We start from the raw sequence: 22,405 nt of genomic DNA, 5'->3' as shown, positions 1-22,405 counted from the left end.
ACTTCACCATTTCAAAAGAAGAGTATCAGGACGCCTAAGGAAAAGCCTTCTTTCTATCTCTGAAGGAAGTCTTTGATATGAAAAAAATACAGGAAGATTTTCTGATAACTTCACTACTTTCAAAAGTCTTTTATCCAAGTTACACAGGCCTAATGTGCTTTTACAGTCATAGTGACATTCTTAAAAAAAAAAAACCCTACTTAATTAAAAAAAAAAAAAAATTCTTGGGATCTTGGCTATAATCACTTTACTGTGGCCTTTGAAATGGACGTGGTGAGAGGAAAGCGTTTCATAATACGGGCCACAGAGGGAAGGATTATTATACGTAAAGTTCCTCGCCTTCCAACATTATCCACTTTATTAATGAGAAGCCACAGCGCAAAAGACAAACCTAGCAATGTCACTCCGTCTGGCCTGGGACTCAATCATGAATCTCTGCGGTGTAAGCCAAGCGTGCTGATCTCCAAACACTTCACTACCAAACAAAACCACACTCCATTTTACAACACACATGCGGAAAAGGGAGCTGGTTAGAGTGAACCGCAAACCCTCGCTAACACGTTTATTTTTTTCTTCTTTTCTGACTGCGTGTGTGTGTCACAGAAAAAAAAAGAACCACGGATTAATTGGCCGTTTTTTTTCTCTCGTTACAAAAAATATAATTCTCCGTCAACTGCAGACATTTCTCTCTCTCTCTCTCTCTCTCTCTCTCTCTGTGTGTGGGGGATAGTGGGCGGTCGGTTTGGCATCAGTAACCTCTTTGTTTTCTTCTCTCCTCTCACACAGCCAATTTTGTTTCTCTTTTGATGTCATGGAGGAGGAGGAGGAGGAGGAGGAGGAGGAGGAGGAGGAGGAGGAGGAGGAGGAGGAGGAAGTGAACAAATAATGGAAGGAGAGGTGAGGGAGGATGCAGCATGTATATTAGAAAACGTCCGGTACATCTGTCCAGCAGTTGATATGCCAGCAAGTGCGTCTGGGATATCATTTCATGACGGCTCATAAAAAAAAATCGCTCCCAGCTGTCCTCCCTTCCCCCCATCTCCCTCTCTCTCTCTCTCTCTCTCTCTCTCTCTCTCTCTCTCTCTCTCTCTCTCTCTCAATATAAGACGGAAAATAAAAGTAATATAAAAGAAAAAACGGAGTGTACAGTATTCAATAGGATTAGGAGGATTAGGATTAGGAGTAGGAGTAGGAGTAGGAGTAGGAGTAGGAGGAGGAGGAGGAGGAGAAGTAATGTAAAAGAAAAAATGGAGTGTACAGTATCCAGTTGGAGGAGGAGGAGGAGGAGGAGGAGGAGGAGGAGGAGGAGGAAGACGACGACGACGATGACGAGGAGGACGAGGTGGAGGAGAAGGAGGAAGATGGGACACACACGCACACGCACACGCACACGCGCACACAACTGACGCACGAGAGAGAGAGAGAGAGAGAGAGAGAGAGAGAGAGAGAGAGAGAGAGAGAGAGAGAGAGAGAGAGAGAATTTTTCTGTTAAATGTATCAAGTAGTGATAACGATGATGATGAAGACGACGACGATGATGATGATAAATATTTAGATTGTGATGAGATAGTGAAGAGAGAAATGAATGGTGGTAGTAATTAGAGAGAGAGAGAGAGAGAGAGAGAGAGAGAGAGAGAGAGAGAGAGAGAGAGAGAGAGAGAGACAAACACCCTGCGAATCACATTAGTTTCTCTTGGTCGCTGGCGGCAAAAACTCCACTCAGCCACTCACTGCCCTACTATCCTGATCTATCGCACAGACCCCCACGATGCTCATTCGCTTCCTGCCGCCACCCCCTCGAGTCACTGCAGCCTCCTCTGGCATGTAGCTCCTGTCTTCCTTACCACTCTGTCTGTACTGTTTCTTAGGCAGGTCCCCATGTAGAGTTATTGTCTTCTCGATTTCTCAACCTGCCTCTATTGTTTCACTTCCTTAGGTATTTCACAGCTATTGCTTTTTTATTTATCATTCAGCATGTCTCAATCGTGTTTTATTTATTTATTTTTTTCAAGTAGTAACCATTATCCACCACGTACGTTTTCCCTTCACAATTACTAGCTAGCTTCACTATAGGTACTCGTACTATTCCATGTCCTTTCACTCTTTTCACAGCACACATCACCGCACACTCTTTGCCTCTGTTGTCTCTCACCACCTTGTCTTATAAGTCTTACTACTTCACATCCTTGTTCCGGTTATCATACACTCTTGTGTTTCCAGTCATATTTTTCATCATGTCATTCCTTACTTAAACAGATGGCCTTATTACAAACCACTAGTCTCCTGTTATCAGTTCTTGTAGTGTGACCTTTCATATTCATACCACACGTGTTCATAAAGCATCCTTCTGTGAAGCCTCCACGCCTAGTGCTGGTGGTCTTTCTTTTATTATTTAGTTAAATGACTCAGTTAAGAGTCACTCTTTCAGCTAAACCGCAATTCCTACTTATAAATAAACCACATCGTATAAAATCAGTCTCTTAACTAAGCTACAAAGTACCAACATATAAATTCCGTAGACGCTTCGCAATCTTGGTCTTTACAAACTAATTGCAGAAATGAGGAACACCACTTAAGAAAAAAAAAAAAAAAACAGTAAAGAAATTAACACTCACCAGCCGCCAAGTCAAGTAGTGTCCACTACAACACTTGAAATCTGAATGCCTCTTAGGGATAAACTGATGCTTGTTGACACGACGAGATTTGTCAAGCAGGGCGTGAAATTTCTACTTTACAACCAAACCTGAAAGAAAACAAGCAATATTTCATAAATACATTTACCATGAAACGTATACAGTACATGTGAAGCATATTGCAACCAAACAGGACGTGAAAATAATTGAGAAAACAAACATTTAGCACTTTGGTAGATTATGGGTTGTGTAGGTGGTGGTAGTGGTGGTGGTGGCTGGCGAGTAACTTGATATGTTAGTGTGTCTGTCTAGCCAGCCACCCGGGACCAGCTGCTTCATGACGCCTCGAGGCAGCTCACGAGGCTCCTCACGAGGCCTCACACCACTTAAACGAGTCCTCCAGCACCTCCACCCACGGCAAGACGACGAATGAATGAAGCCAGTTATTTCAGGGGCCGGTGTTACTATTACACACGATGTCTCCTTGTTGACAATTTATTTTTGAGTCTTTCGTGTATTTATCTTTCTTTCTTTTTATACTTTTCTTCATTCTCTTTCTCTTCTTCATATATATGCCCCTTTTTCATCGTCTTCTATGTTGTGTCTTGCGTTTATTTGTCTTTCTTTTCATCGTCTCGTTTTCTGTGTTTATGCTCTTTCTCGTCATCTTTCTATATTTTTTATTTATTTCTTTTCAACTAAGACTTTTCTTTTTCTTCAGTCTTTATCTATTAGCTCTCTAGTTCTCTTTCTTATACATTTTCATTTCCTTTAATCAATTAATGCTTCTCTCTCTTTACTTTTAACATATATTTCTTTAATTTTGTCTTGCATTTTCTCTTTTCAATCTAGTACTATTATTTTTCATTCGCTTTTTTCTGCTTCTCTTAAAGCAATGAGAAATTAACGAACATCAGAAACGTGAATAGCTGTTATACAGAAAGAGGACGTCGCCATATCATCACTTCAATCGAGAAACGAGCTGAAAAAACAAAGAAATACGCGTCTCTATTTCAAAACACACTCACGATGGCTTCTCTAAACACAAGGGTATTACACACACACACACACACACACACACACACACACACACACACACACTGTAGGCATTACTTCATTCTTGTATATGTGTTGTCTATGCGGTATTCTTGTAAGCTCATCTAACAAGAGACGGAACCCAAACAGTAATAGATGACTAAATAAATAAGGAAACAGTGTATTGCGAAGGTGTCGCCTTATTTCCTTGATTAATTTCTTTTTATTTATTGTCAAACTTTAGTCTAGATCCTAAAATAATTTGATCGTAGTGTGTGTGTGTGTGTGTGTGTGTGTGTGTGCCGCCCCCACACACACACACACACACACACACACACACACACACACACACACACACACACACACACACTACGATCAAATTTAGAAAGCGTGGCATACTATACAAAATTCGACAATCTCACTACTAAAGCAATGCTTAGTCTTTATTACACACTTTGCTCTCCATATTTCATTTACTGTGTTTCAGTTTGGCGATGCACTTGGCCATTCTCCCTTAACAAACTAAAATTGATTCAAAACAAAATTCTAAGATGCATTTTTTCCTTGGTAAATTTGATTCTACTTTAAATATTCTCACTGAACATAAACTCCTAGATTTCTATTCAATTCACAAGTACTTTCTTCTTTTGACAATCTATAAACATCTCACTCGCACTAATGAATGTAAAGTATTTCAGCTAATAGAAGTAACACGAAACACAAGAAGCAATCATGTTAATCTGGTCATTCCACGGTACCACACATCCCACTTCAAAAACAACATTTTTATTTTTATTTTTGGTCCTCAATGGAATAATCTTCCAAATGACAAAGGAATGTCTGTATTCTGACACAGTTATTTCATTTGAACTCAAATTAAGAAAACATTTGTTCAACACTCAAAGTTCTTAACAATATTCTTTAGTATTTGTATGATAATATTTCTCTTATAATGTTTAAAATGAAATATGCATATTATCAAAGGATTTTTTGTCTTTTCCATTGACTTGACGTACTCATGTATAGAATATTTTGTTGCTACTCGGCAAATAATGTGAGTATGATATGAAAATATATCTGTCAAAGAGCTAGCCTCGGCAGATAATGCCTATATCAATAGAATTTGGTTGTAAAACTCTTGATATTATTTGTCAATGAAATTTACTTTATTTTACTTTACTTTACTTTACACACACACACACACACACACCCGATAGCTCAGTGGTTAGAGCGCTGGCTTCACAAGCCAGAGGACCGGGGTTCGATTCCCCGGCCGGGTGGAGATATTTGGGTGTGTCTCCTTTCACGTGTAGCCTCTGTTCACCTAGCAGTGAGTAGGTACGGGATGTCGATCGAGGAGTTGTGACCTTGTTGTCCCGGTGTGTGGTGTGTGCCTGGTCTCAGGCCTATCCAAAGATCGGAAATAATGAGCTCTGGCTGTCTCGTCAGAGACTGCAGCAGATCAAACAGTGAAACACACACACACACACACACACACACACACACGTACGTAGTGTAGTGTAGTTTAGTGGTTAGCACGCTCGACTCACAATCGAGAGGCCCGGGTTCGAGTCCCGGTAAGCGGCGAGGCAAATGGGCAAGCCTCTTAATGTGTGGCTCCTGTTCACCTAGTAGTAAATAGGTATGGGATGTAACTCGAGGGGTTGTGGCCTCGCTTTCCCGGTGTGTGGAGTGTGGTCTCAGTCCTACCCGAAGATCGGTCTATGAGCTCTGAGCTCGCTCCGTAATGGGGAAGACTGGCTGGGTGACCAGCAGGCGACCGAGGTGAATTACACACACGCTCGGTTCATAATGGGTCCCGGGTTCGAGTTCCGGAAAGCGGCGAGACAAATGATCAAGCCTAAGCCTCTTAATATGTAGACCCTGTTCACCTAGCAGTAAATAGGTACGGGATGTAACTCGAGGGGTTGTGGCCTCGCTTTCCCGGTGTGTGGAGTGTGTTGTGGTCTCAGTCTTACGAAGATCGATTTATGAGCTCTGAGCTCGCTCTGTAATGGGGAAGGCTGGCTGGGTGACCGGCAGACGACCGTGGTGAATTACACACACACACACACACACACACACACACACACACACACACACACACACACACATACACACATCAGAGAAACCCAAATATGAATCAAGACACACAAAAAGAGAAAGGAAAAAAAAAAAAAGAGGTAAAGGTTGGTTACAAAACAACTTAAAGGAATATACTATAAGATTAAATGTATGAAAAAGTTATAAGTATTCATGGGAAAACAACAATCAGTAAAAATGTTATTGAAAAGCCAGAGCTTTTCAGAATACGGGTTCCTTAAGTTGCAAGGTCACGGAGTCACGAGCAATGGTCACACTTGTCAGACAGCCCGTACATGCCTTCAAGCTTAATTCACCGCACTTATGGTATCGCGATAACGCGAACGCACTCTACTCATACACTGACGTTCATTATCACTACTTAATTTTACTAATGAGATGGCAACTCACACCGCAACTCAAGGCCACCGTGTTCAAGATAAATAAATGACTGAATTTCAGGTCTGGGCAATGACACACTGGTTGTTTAAGATTGTCCTCGTATGCTTTTGTATAATGACGCCCAGTACAGTGAGGACCTGACATATAGAGTGAATAAGGAAATCGAGCAGGCGCCCACGAATAGGTTCGAATCCCACCACATACAGCTTTGAAGCTATACCATTTGTCGAGTGGTTTAAAGTTACCTACATGTCACCATGATATCCAGACTCTAGGTGGTTACACCAAAAATGCGCTTGGGTGGTGATATGGGCCCTAATATGGGTACCACTATAAATAAAATTGCCTGCGCCACTAATGGGCGCAAACTGAACAGCGCTTCCTACATATACTCTTCAAGTATGCCTACAGGCGCTATAGGCCGTAACATAAACAATAGTAAAAAAAGTCATAAAAAAAAAGCCTTAGCTGACATATCATCAGGAGACACGCAACATCTACAACTTAAGCAAGGCAGGACAAACATGCTGGTCTGGTAGTGGTCGAAACACATACAAGACTTGACTAACCCTAGCACTCATAACACTAAAAGGTGGCAGGTCCATTTTTCAATATATTATCCATTGTACATGCACTTTCCTCAGTCGTATGAGTCACCCTCTCGCAATATCACGCCAGCCGACGCTACATAAATAATGGAAATATTCTCTATACTCTTCAAAAATGCTCACTTTTTTATATATAGAATTACATTTTTCCTGCAGAAGCCTCAGGTTAGGTACAAAATTTGAATTGCCTTCGGTTGGAGTTTACTTGTCAGTCCTTAATATTCTTACGATTTGGAGCAACAATGGCTTGAGTTTTTTTCATTAATCAATTTATCATTTATTTTCGTCCTTTTCGTGCTGCAGAGGAACATTACAACGTATAAAAGGAAAAAAGAAACGAGGGTCACGGTCCGGCACGCCAGGAATGCACGTTAGAGCAGGCTAAGAGGAGGAGAGACGACCAATAAGGACAGGAAACGGTGTATTTTACCGTCATCTGATATACTGGAATTGACTCATTGCCACTGTGTGCACGTTTGTCTTGAGGGATGGTAGAATGTTAGCCCTTTCACAACTCGTAAATCTTTCTCATAATTACCTACAATTTTCAAAATATATTCCATTATAGTCTCTCAAAAACGTATTCTTGTAGCTTAGCAAAGATGAAATTAACATCATACTTTTTTTTTCTTTAAGTCCATTCTACAGAGATAAATTGTAACAAGAGACAACAAGAGATCGTCTTCTATTAACATTTAGATCACTGTAATAAATGAGAGAAAAGCATGAAAATAATGAAGGACGACTTTAGTAAGAAAAGGATCAAGGAAGTGGGTTAAAGAAGCGGATACATCCAGGCAATGGTGTACAAGGGTAAGATAATAACACATAATATGGCTTGTGAGTAATAACCAATGGGTAACGAGAATACTGAACATGTAAAATTATCTCTGCCAGCGGGAGGCAGCCTGCTGGAGGCGGTGGACGTGGCCTCGAAGCCCCTCGGAGTGGTGGAGACGCGTGGCATGTGTGATGAACGACCCGGTGCCGCCGAAGTTCCAGACAAGGCTTACAAGGTCACCAAGCAGGCTGTGCTCACCGTCCCCACCGCCAACCTCTTCCCAGGTTAGTGCTCACTTGCTTCTTTAGGTAGGTATACTTGTATCTCTGTTATGTGCCATGAGACTGTAACCATTCTCAGGCCAGACTGTAAAATCTATCATTCTTTTAACAAGGAATAATAATTTTCTGTGTGCCTTTAATAAGTCAATGAAAGACTACTTTATAACGATATTTTTTTGGGCCTCGAAATCAAAGAGAAAGTGCACAAAGAAACATTATACTTTTTGCCACCATTAATTTGCTGCTCCCTTCACGTGGAGAACCAATTACCTGCACATCACGGAAATGCTTTCACCACCATGCCTTCCTCTTTGCGGTCCGCACTCACTCATTAACTTTCGGCCGATAGCAATCAACACCTCTTTCCTCTGTTCCGTCCTCTACCCCAATGACTCCCTCCTCTGTACATCCGCAACAGACCAGTTTCCCGAGGAATTCAGCATCATGGCCACCCTGAGGCCGGATCAAGGCTCAAGTTCGGTCTTGTTCGGCCTCTACTCGGAAGCGGGCGAGGATCAGCTCTTGGTGGAAGTCGGGGACACAGTGCGGTTCTTTTATCAAGATCAAAATGGTATACCAGCGGAGAACTACACACTGGAATTCGGCGCAGCGATTAACGACGGAAAGTAAGAAATGATGGGGTTATACTGAATGTCCGAGAGCCTCTTTGACTGTTTGCGCTTGATGGTGTGGTGGTGAGAAGGTGCCTGATAATACGAGTACTTAATGAAGGACTGAAGGATCTGTGAGGTGCGTGTTACTTACTTGTTACTTGGGGTGTTTGTTCAAGGCTCCGATCCACTGCGAGGCAGCGCTCAGCAGAGCCTCCCTCAAAAGCAACTAACATCTATAATTGTCTTTGATTTCCATGCCGTTAAAATCGTAAACTTCCTTGAACAAATATGTCTTCAATTTCTTTTTGAAGATATCGATCCTGGCACAACCTTTGATATCATTCGGCAGTTTATTGTAAATTCTTGGTGCACATCTTGCAAATGCTCGACATCCCATGTCAAGGTTATATCTTGGCTCATGTAGTCTGTATGGGTCTGCATCGTGTCTCAGCTCCATCGTAGCGTCATGGTGGAATATCTCCAGTAAGTTCCTCAAGTACTCAGGTTTTCCAGACTGTAATGCCTGATGAGTCATAACACTAATCTTGTACTCAATTTGTGCTTTAATTGGCAGCCAATGCAGATCTATCAATACAGGTGTTATCCTCTCACGAGGAGAGACGCCTGTAATCAGTCTGGCAGCTCTGTTCATGACAAGCTGTAAGTCTTTTAAGAGATACTTAGGCAGTCCATAATACAGAGAATTGCAGTAATCCAATTTGCTTATCACATGATTATGAACCAGCATCTTCGTAGTTTTCTCATCCAAGTATTTTCTGACAAAACCTATATTTTTCAGATGGTATCTTGCCGTCTTAACCACCTGCCGTATTTGATCTTTCATAGATAAATGACAGTCCAATAATACTCCCAGATCCTTCACTGTATCACGAACACCCAAACTGTTACCATCAATACATAATGTGGACATATCAATCCTCTTTAAGTCCTTATTCTTACCCACTATCAAACATTCAGTCTTGTTTTGATTAAGTTTCAACTGCTTGGATTCCATCCATCTACCAACATCATCCATAATAAGTTTTATCTTTCCTTCAACATTATCTACATTGTTCAAGGTCATGTAAAACTGTGTGTCATCAGCAAACAGTTTGAAGTCAATGTCATGTTTTCTTAGTATGTGTGATAGTTCAATAGTATATATACAGAACAGAATAGGACCTAAAACACTGCCTTGGGGTACTCCTCTTTCTAAAATCTTCTTGTCTGAGAAAGATTTACCAACTTGAACACAGTATTGCCTGTTTGCAAGATAACTTTCTAAATATGTTAGTGCATCTCCATCAATACCGACAGACCTGCAATCTAAAAGAAGCAATCTGTGAACAACTGTGTCAAATGCTGCACTTAAGTCCAGTAAAATTAGCAAACCACATTTTCCTTCATCCATCAGGATTATCAGATCATTGATAACTGAGCATAAAGCTGTCTCAGTCGAATAAAGTTTTCTATAAGCCGATTGATTATCCGGTAAAGCCTGCACTACTTTCAAATGGTCGAGTAATTGGTTTAATACAGCACTTTCAATAATCTTCGATAAAAAGGTCAAATTAGATACAGGTCTAAAGGAACTCAAGCACTGCGTATCCATTTTACCCTTTACAATGGGCTTTATCAATGCCATTTTTCAGAGACAGGAAAGGTATTGTTCATGAAGCTACTGTTTATAATCAGTTTAAAAATTTCCAGAATTTCACAGAACTTCTCACTCTGAATAATATCACTAATAGGTAATGGGTCATTATCGCAGTAGGTTATATTAACTTTATGTACAATCTCCTTTACTTCATCCACACTTACTTGCTTAAAGGAGAGTAGCTTAGCCCGAGGCGTTGGCATACTCACGGGTATTTCAAGCTCCTCATTTCTAAAACTCTCCACAATCGACTTTATCTTTTGATCAAAGAAGTCAAGGAACATATTTGCCAGCACAGTGTCATTAAACCCTCAGGCAACTTATTTATTCTCCTGTTACCTGTCAAATTATCCAGTATCTTATATAATCTACTAATGTTAGACCGTGACTCTAATGACTTCTGTCTATAGTACTGACACTTTCTCCTCTGTACAAGTTTGTTTAGCCTGTTTCTCATGTACATATATTCCTTTCTTGCCTCTTCTGTTCGTAGTCTATGCCACCTTTTTTCTTTCTTAGCTATGGAAATTTCAGTATTAAACCAAGGTGCATGATCTCTTATCTTAATATCCTTTTCATGAAGTGGACACATTTCATTGTATTCTTTTTTCATGTTGCCATTATATAATTCAGACAAACAAGATTCACATTTCTCAACTGCTAGTCTTCCATGAGTACACACATCATCTTTTCTTAAATGAATGGCCTGTGACACTTCAGCTATCAGCCGATCAGGGTCAAAATAATTTTTCCTACGAAACACTAATTGCTTAGTGTACGTAGTTTCTTTTTTACAAGATATTTGAAAAATAACCATATCCAGCAGTTCCAAGTATTTCCTGAAATCGTCAATAAACGACCGGGCACTTAGGCTTGGAGGTCTATAGACCACTATAAACATAGATTTTCTACCACCAAGCTCACAGCTAACTTGCATATGTTCAAAGCTCTCCCATTTTTCTGACTTATCCACCCTAATTTTATTGCATGTTCTAAAAAGTAAAAGACCAACACCACCACCTCTTCCTTCTTTCCTTGGTATGTGCACAAATGTATGAGTTTCAGGGGTCATTTCTTTAATTTTCGCAGTGTCATATTCACTCAGCCATGTTTCAGTCAAAGCAAGAATATCCAGACTTTCATCATTAATTAAAGTTCTGATTTCTATTGTCTTGTTTCCAACTGACTGAACATTTAATAAACCACATTTCAACATAGAGCTCACAGCATTAGTAGCCATGATCTGTAATATTTCTGATCCTGTCAATCTCACTTTCCAACACAATACAGCAACTATTATTCACCGAATGGTCAGTAATCTGTTTCTTAAACCTCACACAGTTTATGCATTTCTTCTCTGTAGATGTGCAATCCTTGGACTTGTGGTTGCCTGCACATTTAAAGCAAACAGGATGCTCACCATTTTTCTTGGCATTGCAGTTTGTCTCTGTATGACCATACCTTTGACAATGGTAACAGATAAGTGCATGATACCTGTCGCGAACCTGGTAAACTCCATTCAAGCTTAATCCTGTCCTGATGCTGATATAACAGCTGTCTTATCATTGGATCACATTTCATGATGTAATGAACTGTGCCCCCTGCTGCTGGTTTGCAAAAAATATTTTCAATCTTTGACTTGATATCAGGAACTGCTTGAAGGTAGTCATTTCTCGCAACGATTGTATCAATGATACTTTCCTTAGTCTCTTCCTTATGGACATTACATAGCATTATCTTGGGTTTAATTTTCTGAACAGATTTAGTTGTCAACTTTTCAACATTCTCCAGTTTCTGGGCTGCCTCATTTCTCAGACTCTCATTGGCAAAATTCATCACTATTTTTTTTGCCATCATTAGCAAACTTTGTATCATTAATTTGCATTCCATCCAAAGCATGAGAAACTTCATTCTTCAGATTTGCTTCAGAATCCTGAGTTACCCTACAACAAGCAGGTTCTTTTTCATCCTCCTCTTCCTCTTCACATCCTGCCAAGGTGTGGAATATTCCGAGTCAGCAAACTTCAGCGACTCAGCAACTCCCGCCAAGCCTTCTGTTGCCTCATCGACCTTGATACTTATCTCTTCCATTCTTGCCATCTTATTATCAACTATTTCCATAATCTTGTCAGCTTTAGCAGTAATGCTCTTCAAATCAGACTTAAAATCCTCAACATCATTGATGAATTTCTTCAGAGACGACACCTCAATGAAGCAAACATCACACATGCATGGTTCTTGCCGGTGACGGGAAAAGCGGTGATAATGGTGATGACGATGATGATGGTGATGACGATGTGTGTGTGTATGTGTGTGTGTGTGTGTGTGTGTGTGTGTGTGTGTGTGTGTGTGTTACCCTCTTCCTCTCTCCCTTCCCTCTTCAACTAGTAATACCTCGCTCACTCAGTCTGCCACTCACCTTCCCTTGTCCCCTTCAGGTGGCACAGGCTGGGTCTGAGCGTGAAGGGTAATAGCGTCACCCTCCTCGTGGATTGTAAGACCACCACCAATCAGCTTCTACCTAGAGATTCGCCCTCGTACATCTCCAACGCCGGAATCATCCTCATCGGCCAACAACTTCTCGAGGACAAGTATTTCGCTGTGAGTCAGGGATTAGTTGATGTGTTTTTCTATCGGTAACTTGTTCTCCGGGATCGATAAATGCTTCTGAACTAACTTTATTTTCAGCTCTTCAAATAAGTGCCATCTCTTCCCTCTTTCCTTCCTCACAGTAAGATTTGATTTATGAATAATATGGATGTTTTCTCTTTTGTCAGTCTAGTTTGATATCCCCGTTAGGACTCCAGAAAGTAAAGAATGATATTATTTTTCCACCAAGTGTTTACTCTCGTTTCCTTTCTTTCTTCAAAGTTGGTGCTAATCGGCAATGAAAGTTCGGCTGTTTTCCTAGTTTTAACAACCATCTCGAGGGCATCATAAATAACTTTTGCTTTCTGCTTCCCAAATAAGTGTTCTGTTTTTCTTTCCTCAGGGTGACATCCAACAGCTGGACTTGGTCTCTGGTCCGGAGGCAGCTTACGACCATTGCCACACCTTCATGCCCGACTGTGACCAAGAGCTGCCAGATCCCAGCGTACTGACCACCACGCACCTAGAGTACGTGGGCGGCAGCGATGACCAGACGGTGTACACGGGACTAAACTTTGACAACTACACGACGGATGGCCAAAATTTCACTTCCACCGTGAGTGACAATGCCCTGAAATGCCACAGGAAAGGGATTTTAAGGCGTAATCAAAATTGAATTCGATATTATCTTGTTACAGTACTTTGAAGGGATAGGCTGCAAATGAAGGGCTAGTTTTCATACTAATTATAAAATCTTATCAAATAATCTAATCTTAGAATTTCAACCACAGGATTATGATGCTGCCACCGTGTCTCAATACCTCCCGCAAGGCGTTCTTAGAGGTTACCCTGGACCACCGGGACCACCAGGACCACCAGGCCAAAAGGGAGATCCTGGCAGGGGAGGTATTCCTGGCACCGATGGTATTCAAGGTCCTCCAGGTCACGTCTTTATGATTCCAGTAAGTAGAAACGAGCTTGGTGTTGGCTTTCAGGCAGATTAGTGAAGACGGAGCCTTCTTACTTGGTCTCAAAAAACTAAAAAAAAAAAAATAAATAAATAAATAAAAAAAACTTTGTGAAGAGATTATTGTAATCAGTATAACTCTTTTTTTCACATTCTTGAACTGAATCTTTCAGGAGAAATAAATTATCTTCTATGATTCCATTTTCTTTTCTAATTATTTTCTTTTCTACATGAAAAGTATATAATCTGTAATGTCTTTGTTTTCAGTTCAAGTTCATTTTTACAAATAAGACAAAATACATGGAAAAAATATTGCTTGTTGACCTGAAATCATCCTTCTTCTTCAGCTAAACTTGCAAGGTAACGAGAAGGGACCAGACCAGATGCTGGAACAGTTTCAACAACAGCTGTCTCAACACATGATGGCCATGCAGGGAGGCGTCGGTCCGAGGGGTCTTACCGGCCTACCAGGCCCTGAGGGACCTAACGGGGAAACTGGTCTAAAGGGTGAACCGGGAGACATGGGGGCTTCGGTAAGTGGAGACACAATGATTAAGAGATTGTGTGTCTATTAGTCATTAAGTGTTATGAAGTCGTGTGGTGACGCTGTTTCTGTCATATTTGTATTAGACAAGACGTTTCCAGTTATGGCTGTAATGGATGTAATGCAAACTCTGAAGATAAAATCCGGTATATTCAGTAATGAGACGAAGGAAGAGAGGCTGTGTTATTCCTACATGATAACCATCACTGCAAGAATTATTGAATAAGGATTCATTGCGACGACGCAAAACTCACACCAATATTTCAGTCATCCAACCAGTCTGATTGGTTCTACTGGGTCCTGTGGCAGTCATGAATAATTGACAAATTGACTGATTGAGGAGTAATGTGTCATGATAGTGTGCAAGAAACGGTTCCTACTCAAGAGGCGTTGTTTTTAAAAATTATTCATGTCATATAAGAAAAGAATCCCTCACTTAAATGGAGTTTTCTTAAAGTAATGTTGAATGTATTCTTAGGCTTAACTTACATAAATAATACTATGTAAAACTTAACTTGTATACTTAAGCTTAATTTACATAAATACAACTATATATATATATATATATATATATATATATATATATATATATATATATATATATATATATATATATATATATATATATATATATATATATATATATATATATATATATATATATATATATATATATATATATATATATATATATATATATATATATATATATATATATATATATATATATATATATATATATATATATATATATATATATATATATATATATATATATATATATATATATATATATATATATATATATATATATATATATATATATAATACACACACACACACACACACACACACACACACACACACACACACACACACACACACACACACACACACACACGTCACATAATGCACTGGCAATGGCAGATATTCTCTGCTATATAGCATCACTCAACTGCTACTTATAAAGGTCAGACAACATAAAGTCTCGAAGTTCAACTAACATTATAAGTAATTCTGTATGAGGACTGTACCCCAAGTTTTAAAGAGCAATACAATAAAATGAATATATGGAATGGATCAATTGGTGAAAACACTGCCATCTTAGGCTAGAAAAACAATATCAGCCCAAAGTCTATAATGATGAACATTTTGTATGTAAATTATTACGTGGACGTGTTTGATCCTTAACATCTTCAACGCAATAGGATATTTTGAAGACACTTTCTCTCTTGACAGGGTCCTAGAGGTATGCGGGGAATGATGGGACCAATGGGACAGCGAGGACGCAGAGGAAGGCCTGGCAGGGATGGGGAGCGGGGCCTCTCAGGCATTCCCGGCACAAAGGGTGATTTTGGGCGCCGAGGAATGCCAGGTAAGGCGTACGAACGTAGAATTTCAATTTTTTTTAGAGAAATGATCTAAAACACTCACATGCGCTTTTTATATAACTTTTCTGGTCTTCTTTGTCTCAGGAATGCCTGGCGAGAAGGGACATCGAGGTCCATCAGGCATGCGTGGTGAGACAGGTTTGCCCGGACATGATGGCATGCCAGGGGAGGCTGGGGCACCTGGAGTGACTGGCCTGCCTGGGGAGATGGTGAGTATATGTGTTACTTGGGCTCAGATTACTGGAGGAACATTTTGTAAATCTCACTTAATAACCTTTCTTTCAAAAAATTGCATTCCATAGATAAATGTAAATTAACAGGGTACGTAATGGTAATCGGTACTGAAATACATTATCACGATAACCTCGGATACAAATGTTCACAGGGTCCAAGAGGATTCATCGGCCCTAGAGGGTTCCCTGGACTTCCTGGTCCCCCTGGCATCCCGGGCAGCGAGGGTTCTACAGGACCTAAAGGAAATGCAGGGGCCTCTGGTCAGCCAGGTCCTCCTGGGCAGTCTGGTCCAGGGGGACCAATAGGACCCCCTGGACCACAAGGTCTGCTGGGTCCACCGGGTCCTGCGGCAAGTACACATATTTTCATGTATTTCTAACACTCTTATGCAGTCAACATTCATACCTACGTATATCTTCATTCACTTACTACAATTTAGGAAAACATTACAGATTTATGGCTTTATGTGTTACACTATTTCATATGACTATAATAAATCTTTTCACAGGGTCCTCGAGGTAAACCAGGCCTTCCTGGCTTATCTGGCGCCGATGGTCTCCCAGGACACCCAGGAAACCCAGGAGGAGTTGGTCCTAAAGGACATAAAGGCCCTAGGGGTGTCCGGGTAAGTAATTGATATATGACTGAAGAAATGACTATATTTAGACAAATATCACTAAATTTTGGATAAAAATACCACAGATAAAATTTCAAGAAATTAATGTGTATTCTTCGACAGGGAAGTATAGGGTTTTCTGGCCCACGTGGAGTGAAGGGAGATCAGGGAAACCGTGGCTTGCAAGGTGAAAAGGGTCACAAGGGAGAACGAGGACCTGATGGACCTAAAGGTGACATAGGCATCAAGGGTGAACGAGGAAATATAGGATCTGAGGGGCAGATAGGACTGGAAGGACCTGAAGGACCCAAGGTGAGGACGATAAATTTCACATGGCAAAAGTTTATGTTATTAAATCAGGCAAGTGATATATCAAACGCAATTTTCTGTCTGCTAGGGGTTCGAGGGACCCCGAGGGGAGACTGGACCACCTGGACCTCATGGAGAAAAGGGTAAACTCGGAGTTCCGGGATTTCCTGGATATCCTGGTCCTCCTGGAGACAAGGGGGACAAAGGATCATCGGGCCTCATTGGACGACCTGGAGACAAGGGAGAACGAGGCAACCCTGGCCTGATTGGGGAGCGGGGTGAGCAGGGTCCAAGGGTGAGTATATGCTATCTGCCATCACTCACAAAATTGTATATGAAATAACTATTATTTTTCCACACTATCTGTTCATCTTTTCTTATGAAATACGCATTTCCTTAGGGTTTCCGTGGATCCCGTGGGCGCAGAGGTAAAACTGGGCTCTCAGGACCGAAAGGAGACACTGGCCAGCCTGGCCCTCCAGGTCCTAACGGTGCACAGGGTGCTCAGGGTCCTGAGGGTCCCCCGGGCTTTGCAGGATCTCCTGGACCTCCCGGAGTGAACGGCAAAGACGGCATTCAAGGCCCAGCAGGTGAAAGAGGTCCACCGGTAAGCTGTTACTATTGTCATCCCTTTGTCTAATAACAGAAATATTGGGTCGTTAGTAGTTACCTGGACAGCTTGATGGTGAGTCTAACGCCTTACATGTGTCCTCAGGGAGAACCAGGAAACCAAGGCACAGATGGTCCTCCTGGAGTGGTGGGACCAATGGGTCCAGCGGGAGAAGCTGGGCCACCGGGTGAATCAGGTCCTCCTGGTGCCCCTGGTGTCCCTGGCGAGGAGGGAAGACCAGGTGAAGCAGGGAAAGAGGGACCACCTGGACCCATGGGTGCTCCTGGCAAGATTGGTCCTGTTGGACCCCCTGGTTTACCTGGCTTCCCAGGCGAGAGAGGTCTACCCGGTATCCCAGTAAGTAACCCTCATACATCTCAACCATAGAAAATTTACAAAGATTTGAACATACTATTTGTTACTAACGCATCTACTGTTCTTTTCGCTCCCACCGGTGGCCTTTGTAGAATTGTGGTGTTTTTTTTATTGTTATCAAGAATAGGATATATATATATATATATATATATATATATATATATATATATATATATATATATATATATATATATATATATATATATATATATATATATATATATATATATATATTTGGTTTATCTGTAGATGGAATCTCACCTACCATATATAGCTTCCATGCCGTTATTTATGTAGTCTTAGTTAAGATTATGAAGTTTCATTAAATGATAATAATGTCCAAAACAACACTGATTTTCACTATAACCGGGAAGTTATAGCTTTTGGCTTCACGTATGGATTCAAATAATATAAGAAGTCTTAAGAAATCGTTTGTAGATGAGGTGTTTAAACCTCAGCAGGACCAGGCGAGTAAAGGAGGGGGATCTAGATATTTTGGTATCATAGTGTATCGAGACTTTTCACCACTGAATGTACTTTTTAGGGATCTGCAGGGCTGAAAGGCGAGATGGGTCCTCCAGGACCAGCCGGTGCCCCAGGAGACAAAGGAGCCATGGGATTGGGTGGTAATGCAGGACCTCAAGGCCCGCCAGGAAAGGATGGTGCTCCAGGACCCCGGGGATCTTCAGGCGCCAAAGGGGAGATGGTAAGTAACAGGGAATTCTCACAAGTGATTAAGGACGTTAAAATTTATCTTTAAAAAAGTTTGAAAAAACGTAAATGGAAAAGTACAAGCGGATATTTTCCCTATCAGATTTATGCTAAACTTAATAATATATAAATGACACGCTACTTTCCTATGCATGATGATAATAAAAATCCTGATGATGATGATGATGATGATGATGTTATAATAATAATAACAATAATAATAATAATAATAATAATAATAATAATAATAATAATAATAATAATAATAATAATAATAGTAATAATAATAACAATAATGACAATACTACTACTACTACTACTACTACTAATGATAATAACAATAATCTTATACAATAAAACACAAAGGTGGTCCCCCCTTGATAAGGGGAGTGTTAAAGGCTGTCTTAACTACTAACTCAAACCGTTAGATTATTCAGTCAAATCTGTCACCTTAATTCTATTCTTGATGGTGACATCAGATATACCATAAACAATTTTTTTTTACGGTGGCACCAAACATTCATTTGTCGGTTTTGAGTTTGCGTGGGTGTGTCGCTTTATACGGAAAAAAACATTATTGTTACTAATATTATTATTATTATTATTATTATTATTATTATTATTATTATCATTATTATTATCATTATTATTACTATTATTTTTATTGTAATTATGATTATTATTATTATTATTATTATTATTATTATTATTATTATTATTATTACTATTATTATTATTATTGTTATCATTATTATTATTATTATTATTATTATTATTATTATTATTATTATTATTGTTATTATTATCATTATCATTATTATCAATATCATTGCCACATTGACAACAGCTCATCTTCCTCTACAGGGAGACCAAGGCTCTCCAGGACCCACTGGACGGGATGGTCTTCCTGGCTCACGAGGTAAGTGAATTCCTTGTTCTGTTGTCAATCTTACTCGATTCTGTAATGTATGTTCAAGTCTATAGTTACATCATCTGTGGTACATGAGATGTGTGTTTTGTTTACAGGATTGCCTGGTCCTCCTGGTCCTGTGGGTGAGCCGGGAGAGGACGGTGACAAAGGCGAAGCTGGACCACCAGGCGAAAAGGGCTTCAAAGGCGGCAAGGGGATCCAGGTGAGTAATCTTAACTTTGATAATATCCTTAGCAATAAAGCATTATCTTATTTCAAGTTATGAAATACTCACACATTCACTTTATTTTCTATCGAAATACGTCTGAGAAATCAGGGACACAATTCATCACTTCTGGAAATGAATGGAACTTGTACTTCCTCAGGGCCCACTGGGTGCACAAGGTCCAAGAGGTCTACGAGGAGCACCAGGAACTCCTGGTGCCCCTGGAGAACGTGGGGCTCCTGGACTAATGGGTCGCACCGGCAGAAAGGGAGAAGACGGTCCACTCGGCGTGGCCGGTCCCGCAGGCCCACCGGGACTTCAGGGTTTGCCAGGAATAGCTGGAATGAAGGGTGAGAAGGGTGACATAGGTCCTCGAGGACGGCCTGGAAGGATAGGCGCCACTGGAGAGACTGGCCAGACAGGTAGCAAAGGTGCTACCGGACTTCCAGGTCCTACTGGACCTGACGGGCAGCAAGGCGAAAAAGGAGAACCTGGCCAGCAAGGAATACCCGGTCCACCAGGAAAAGATGGAGAACACGTAGGTGGCCAATGAAGGGATTCCTTAGCGGACTAGTAGATTTGACTGTAATTCTGGCATTTGGTTTGATGTATTTAAAGATACACATCAACAGTTACATGGTTTACTATCTCTTAGTAACAAATAGAATAACAATAAGTATCATATTGCACATATCATATCATCAGCCACTGTATCTCTCCGGAGAATAACACATATCTTTTTACAGAAACTTTGGATTCTAATTGAAAATAGATTTTGACTTACACATCTATAATTTTCGCAGGGTAAGATGGGACCACTTGGACCCAAAGGAGAAGAAGGAAAGCCAGGACCTCAGGGTTCCCCAGGGAGTCGAGGTCGCGTTGGTCCACCTGGACCTAAAGGAAATGCTGGACCACCTGGTTTTCCGGGAGCACAAGGCGAACCAGGCAAGCAAGGCCCGAAAGGACTTTCAGGAAGAGATGGTGAAGATGGCAAGCAAGGAGAGACTGGTCCTCCAGGGGAGCCTGGTCCAGCTGGACCCATGGGGATGCCTGGCGCCAATGGCAAACCTGTGAGTTTGGCAGAGGCCTCTATGTATTATTAAAGTAGTTTGTTATTGTAACATCATAAAATTTTGTTGGGTTTCAAGCTAACATAATTAAGGAGATTATACATTATGAAACTGACGAAGCAGTAAACCTCTCCTCTTTGTGGCCTCACAGGGTCCCGAGGGTCCGGCGGGTGAGCAAGGAGCAACAGGCCTACCAGGAGAGAAAGGTGACCGAGGCCTTGCTGGTCCATCAGGCCCTGTCGGTCCAACAGGATCACAAGGTTTGCCTGGACCACAAGGACTTTCTGGCCTCCGCGGTTCACCTGGTCCGGCTGTTAGTATTCTTGTCTTGATGAATTGAGACACATGTGAAGTTGTGTTGGTCATTTACTTGATGTTTTCATTTCCAAATCAACAGTAAAGCGAGATATTCATTTCCATTTGAATAAATATTCAAGTTTTACAAAGCATTTTTTTCTGGCTTGTGATTAACATGTTTTCATCACGGCAGGGTGATGTAGGATCTCCCGGTAAGGAGGGCAAACCTGGCCTCCCAGGACTGCCTGGAAACAGTGGACAAAAAGGACAGAAGGGTAGACGTGGCCGCAAGGGACCCAAGGGTCATCGAGGGGAAATGGGCTTAACTGGACCAAAAGGTGACATGGGAGAGAAAGGAGAACCAGGAATGAAAGGACCACAAGGACCCATTGGCGTGAAAGGAGAACCTGTACGAATAACTCTACTTTCGCTCCTGGAACACAAATTAAAGCATGGAAACCATAATGAGTGGTCTTAGAAAAAAAAATCGATCATACTTTACAAGATATAATAATGGAATTACTCATTACCTTTTTTCTAGGGTCCATTAGGATCACCTGGTATGAAGGGTTCGGATGGTCCTCACGGTCTACCCGGAATGGAAGGTCCACCAGGTCCCAAGGGTGTTCCAGGATCTTCTGGTCCAAAAGGAGACACCGGTCCAGTAGGTCCTCCTGGGCCACCTGGACCTCCAGGGGAGCTGCCACTACTACCTCCAGACATGCTCTTCCAACGTGACGCGCCTTCGGGACGATTTAAGCGGGAGGCCGGGTAAGTCAGTTAGCCTATTCATCTCCTCGAAGGCAGTACATACCCCACAAAAAATGCTACCTGGCACCAGCGATGCTGGAATTTGAAAGGTGGAGAGGATTTAGGCAGACTCCCGAGTATAATAAATTTTGTTGGGGACAGTAGGGAATTACCTACACGAGTGATTAATATTTTTCATTTGCTAATGAAAACGGATTTCATCAGCCACTAAGATGCACCATCTTTCCTAAGGTTATGCAATGAGCAAAAGAGAAGGTAAGAACTCAATTTTCATGTACGTAGCATATTGAGGACATACAGATGACAGCGGCGCGCCACCCAAGCCAGTATGTGTCATGACGAGACACGGACGCTGCCTGACTCGACGCCAGATCTGACCACAGGGTTTTACAGGGCGGACGACGACTGTAGAATAGGAGAGGAGTGTGACCCCACTTCACAGTCTGACACATCCCCTACTTCTGGGCGAGGAAGGCGGGGCAGACGCAGGAGACTCAGACCCGGCATGGCGGCTAGGTGAGTGAAGTTGACGCAGACACAACCACGTCCTGATGACACTGTGAGAGCACTGTCTACTCTTCAGCACTGCTTCCTGGCCACCCTTGAATGCAAAAAGCCAGCTACAGTGACGCCCACACTCGGCCGCCATTCCTGCACCAGCACCCTCGCTTCAGAACTGAGCTTTGTGG

General features: G+C 41.3%; 2 protein-coding genes across 6 annotated transcripts in view; one reads left to right on the top strand and one right to left on the bottom strand.

Annotated features, from left to right (window-relative positions):
* Positions 1–3,085, bottom strand: part of LOC123504826 — a 94,952-nt gene extending 91,867 nt beyond the window's left edge. For both annotated transcript variants that reach the window (XR_006674969.1, XR_006674970.1), the window contains exons 1-2: positions 2,854–3,085; positions 2,616–2,743 (exon numbers count right to left, since the gene is read on the bottom strand). The gene's annotated coding sequence lies outside the window, so the exon portion shown is untranslated. The remainder of the gene's footprint in view (positions 1–2,615; positions 2,744–2,853) is intronic.
* Positions 1–22,405, top strand: part of LOC123504823 (collagen alpha-1(V) chain-like) — a 48,664-nt gene that overhangs the window by 20,965 nt on the left and 5,294 nt on the right. For 2 of the 4 annotated variants that reach the window (XM_045255668.1, XM_045255667.1), the window contains exons 2-24: positions 7,658–7,825; positions 8,241–8,448; positions 12,532–12,694; positions 13,086–13,298; positions 13,474–13,644; positions 13,997–14,182; positions 15,433–15,568; positions 15,669–15,793; positions 15,970–16,167; positions 16,327–16,443; positions 16,558–16,746; positions 16,832–17,038; positions 17,144–17,350; positions 17,459–17,710; positions 18,273–18,434; positions 19,304–19,358; positions 19,466–19,572; positions 19,736–20,113; positions 20,379–20,648; positions 20,800–20,961; positions 21,139–21,354; positions 21,487–21,716; positions 22,110–22,232. In XM_045255668.1, coding sequence (XP_045111603.1) covers positions 7,658–7,825; positions 8,241–8,448; positions 12,532–12,694; positions 13,086–13,298; positions 13,474–13,644; positions 13,997–14,182; positions 15,433–15,568; positions 15,669–15,793; positions 15,970–16,167; positions 16,327–16,443; positions 16,558–16,746; positions 16,832–17,038; positions 17,144–17,350; positions 17,459–17,710; positions 18,273–18,434; positions 19,304–19,358; positions 19,466–19,572; positions 19,736–20,113; positions 20,379–20,648; positions 20,800–20,961; positions 21,139–21,354; positions 21,487–21,716; positions 22,110–22,232 — 4,243 coding nt within the window. The remainder of the gene's footprint in view (positions 1–7,657; positions 7,826–8,240; positions 8,449–12,531; positions 12,695–13,085; positions 13,299–13,473; positions 13,645–13,996; positions 14,183–15,432; positions 15,569–15,668; positions 15,794–15,969; positions 16,168–16,326; positions 16,444–16,557; positions 16,747–16,831; positions 17,039–17,143; positions 17,351–17,458; positions 17,711–18,272; positions 18,435–19,303; positions 19,359–19,465; positions 19,573–19,735; positions 20,114–20,378; positions 20,649–20,799; positions 20,962–21,138; positions 21,355–21,486; positions 21,717–22,109; positions 22,233–22,405) is intronic. The other 2 variants (XM_045255670.1, XM_045255669.1) reach the window with 1 other exon arrangement.

This window comes from Portunus trituberculatus, chromosome 17 (assembly GCF_017591435.1).
Source record: "Portunus trituberculatus isolate SZX2019 chromosome 17, ASM1759143v1, whole genome shotgun sequence".
NCBI classification, from domain to species: domain Eukaryota; kingdom Metazoa; phylum Arthropoda; class Malacostraca; order Decapoda; family Portunidae; genus Portunus; species Portunus trituberculatus.
Note: the sequence above shows the minus strand (reverse complement) of the source record. Positions and strands in the feature narration are given on the sequence as shown.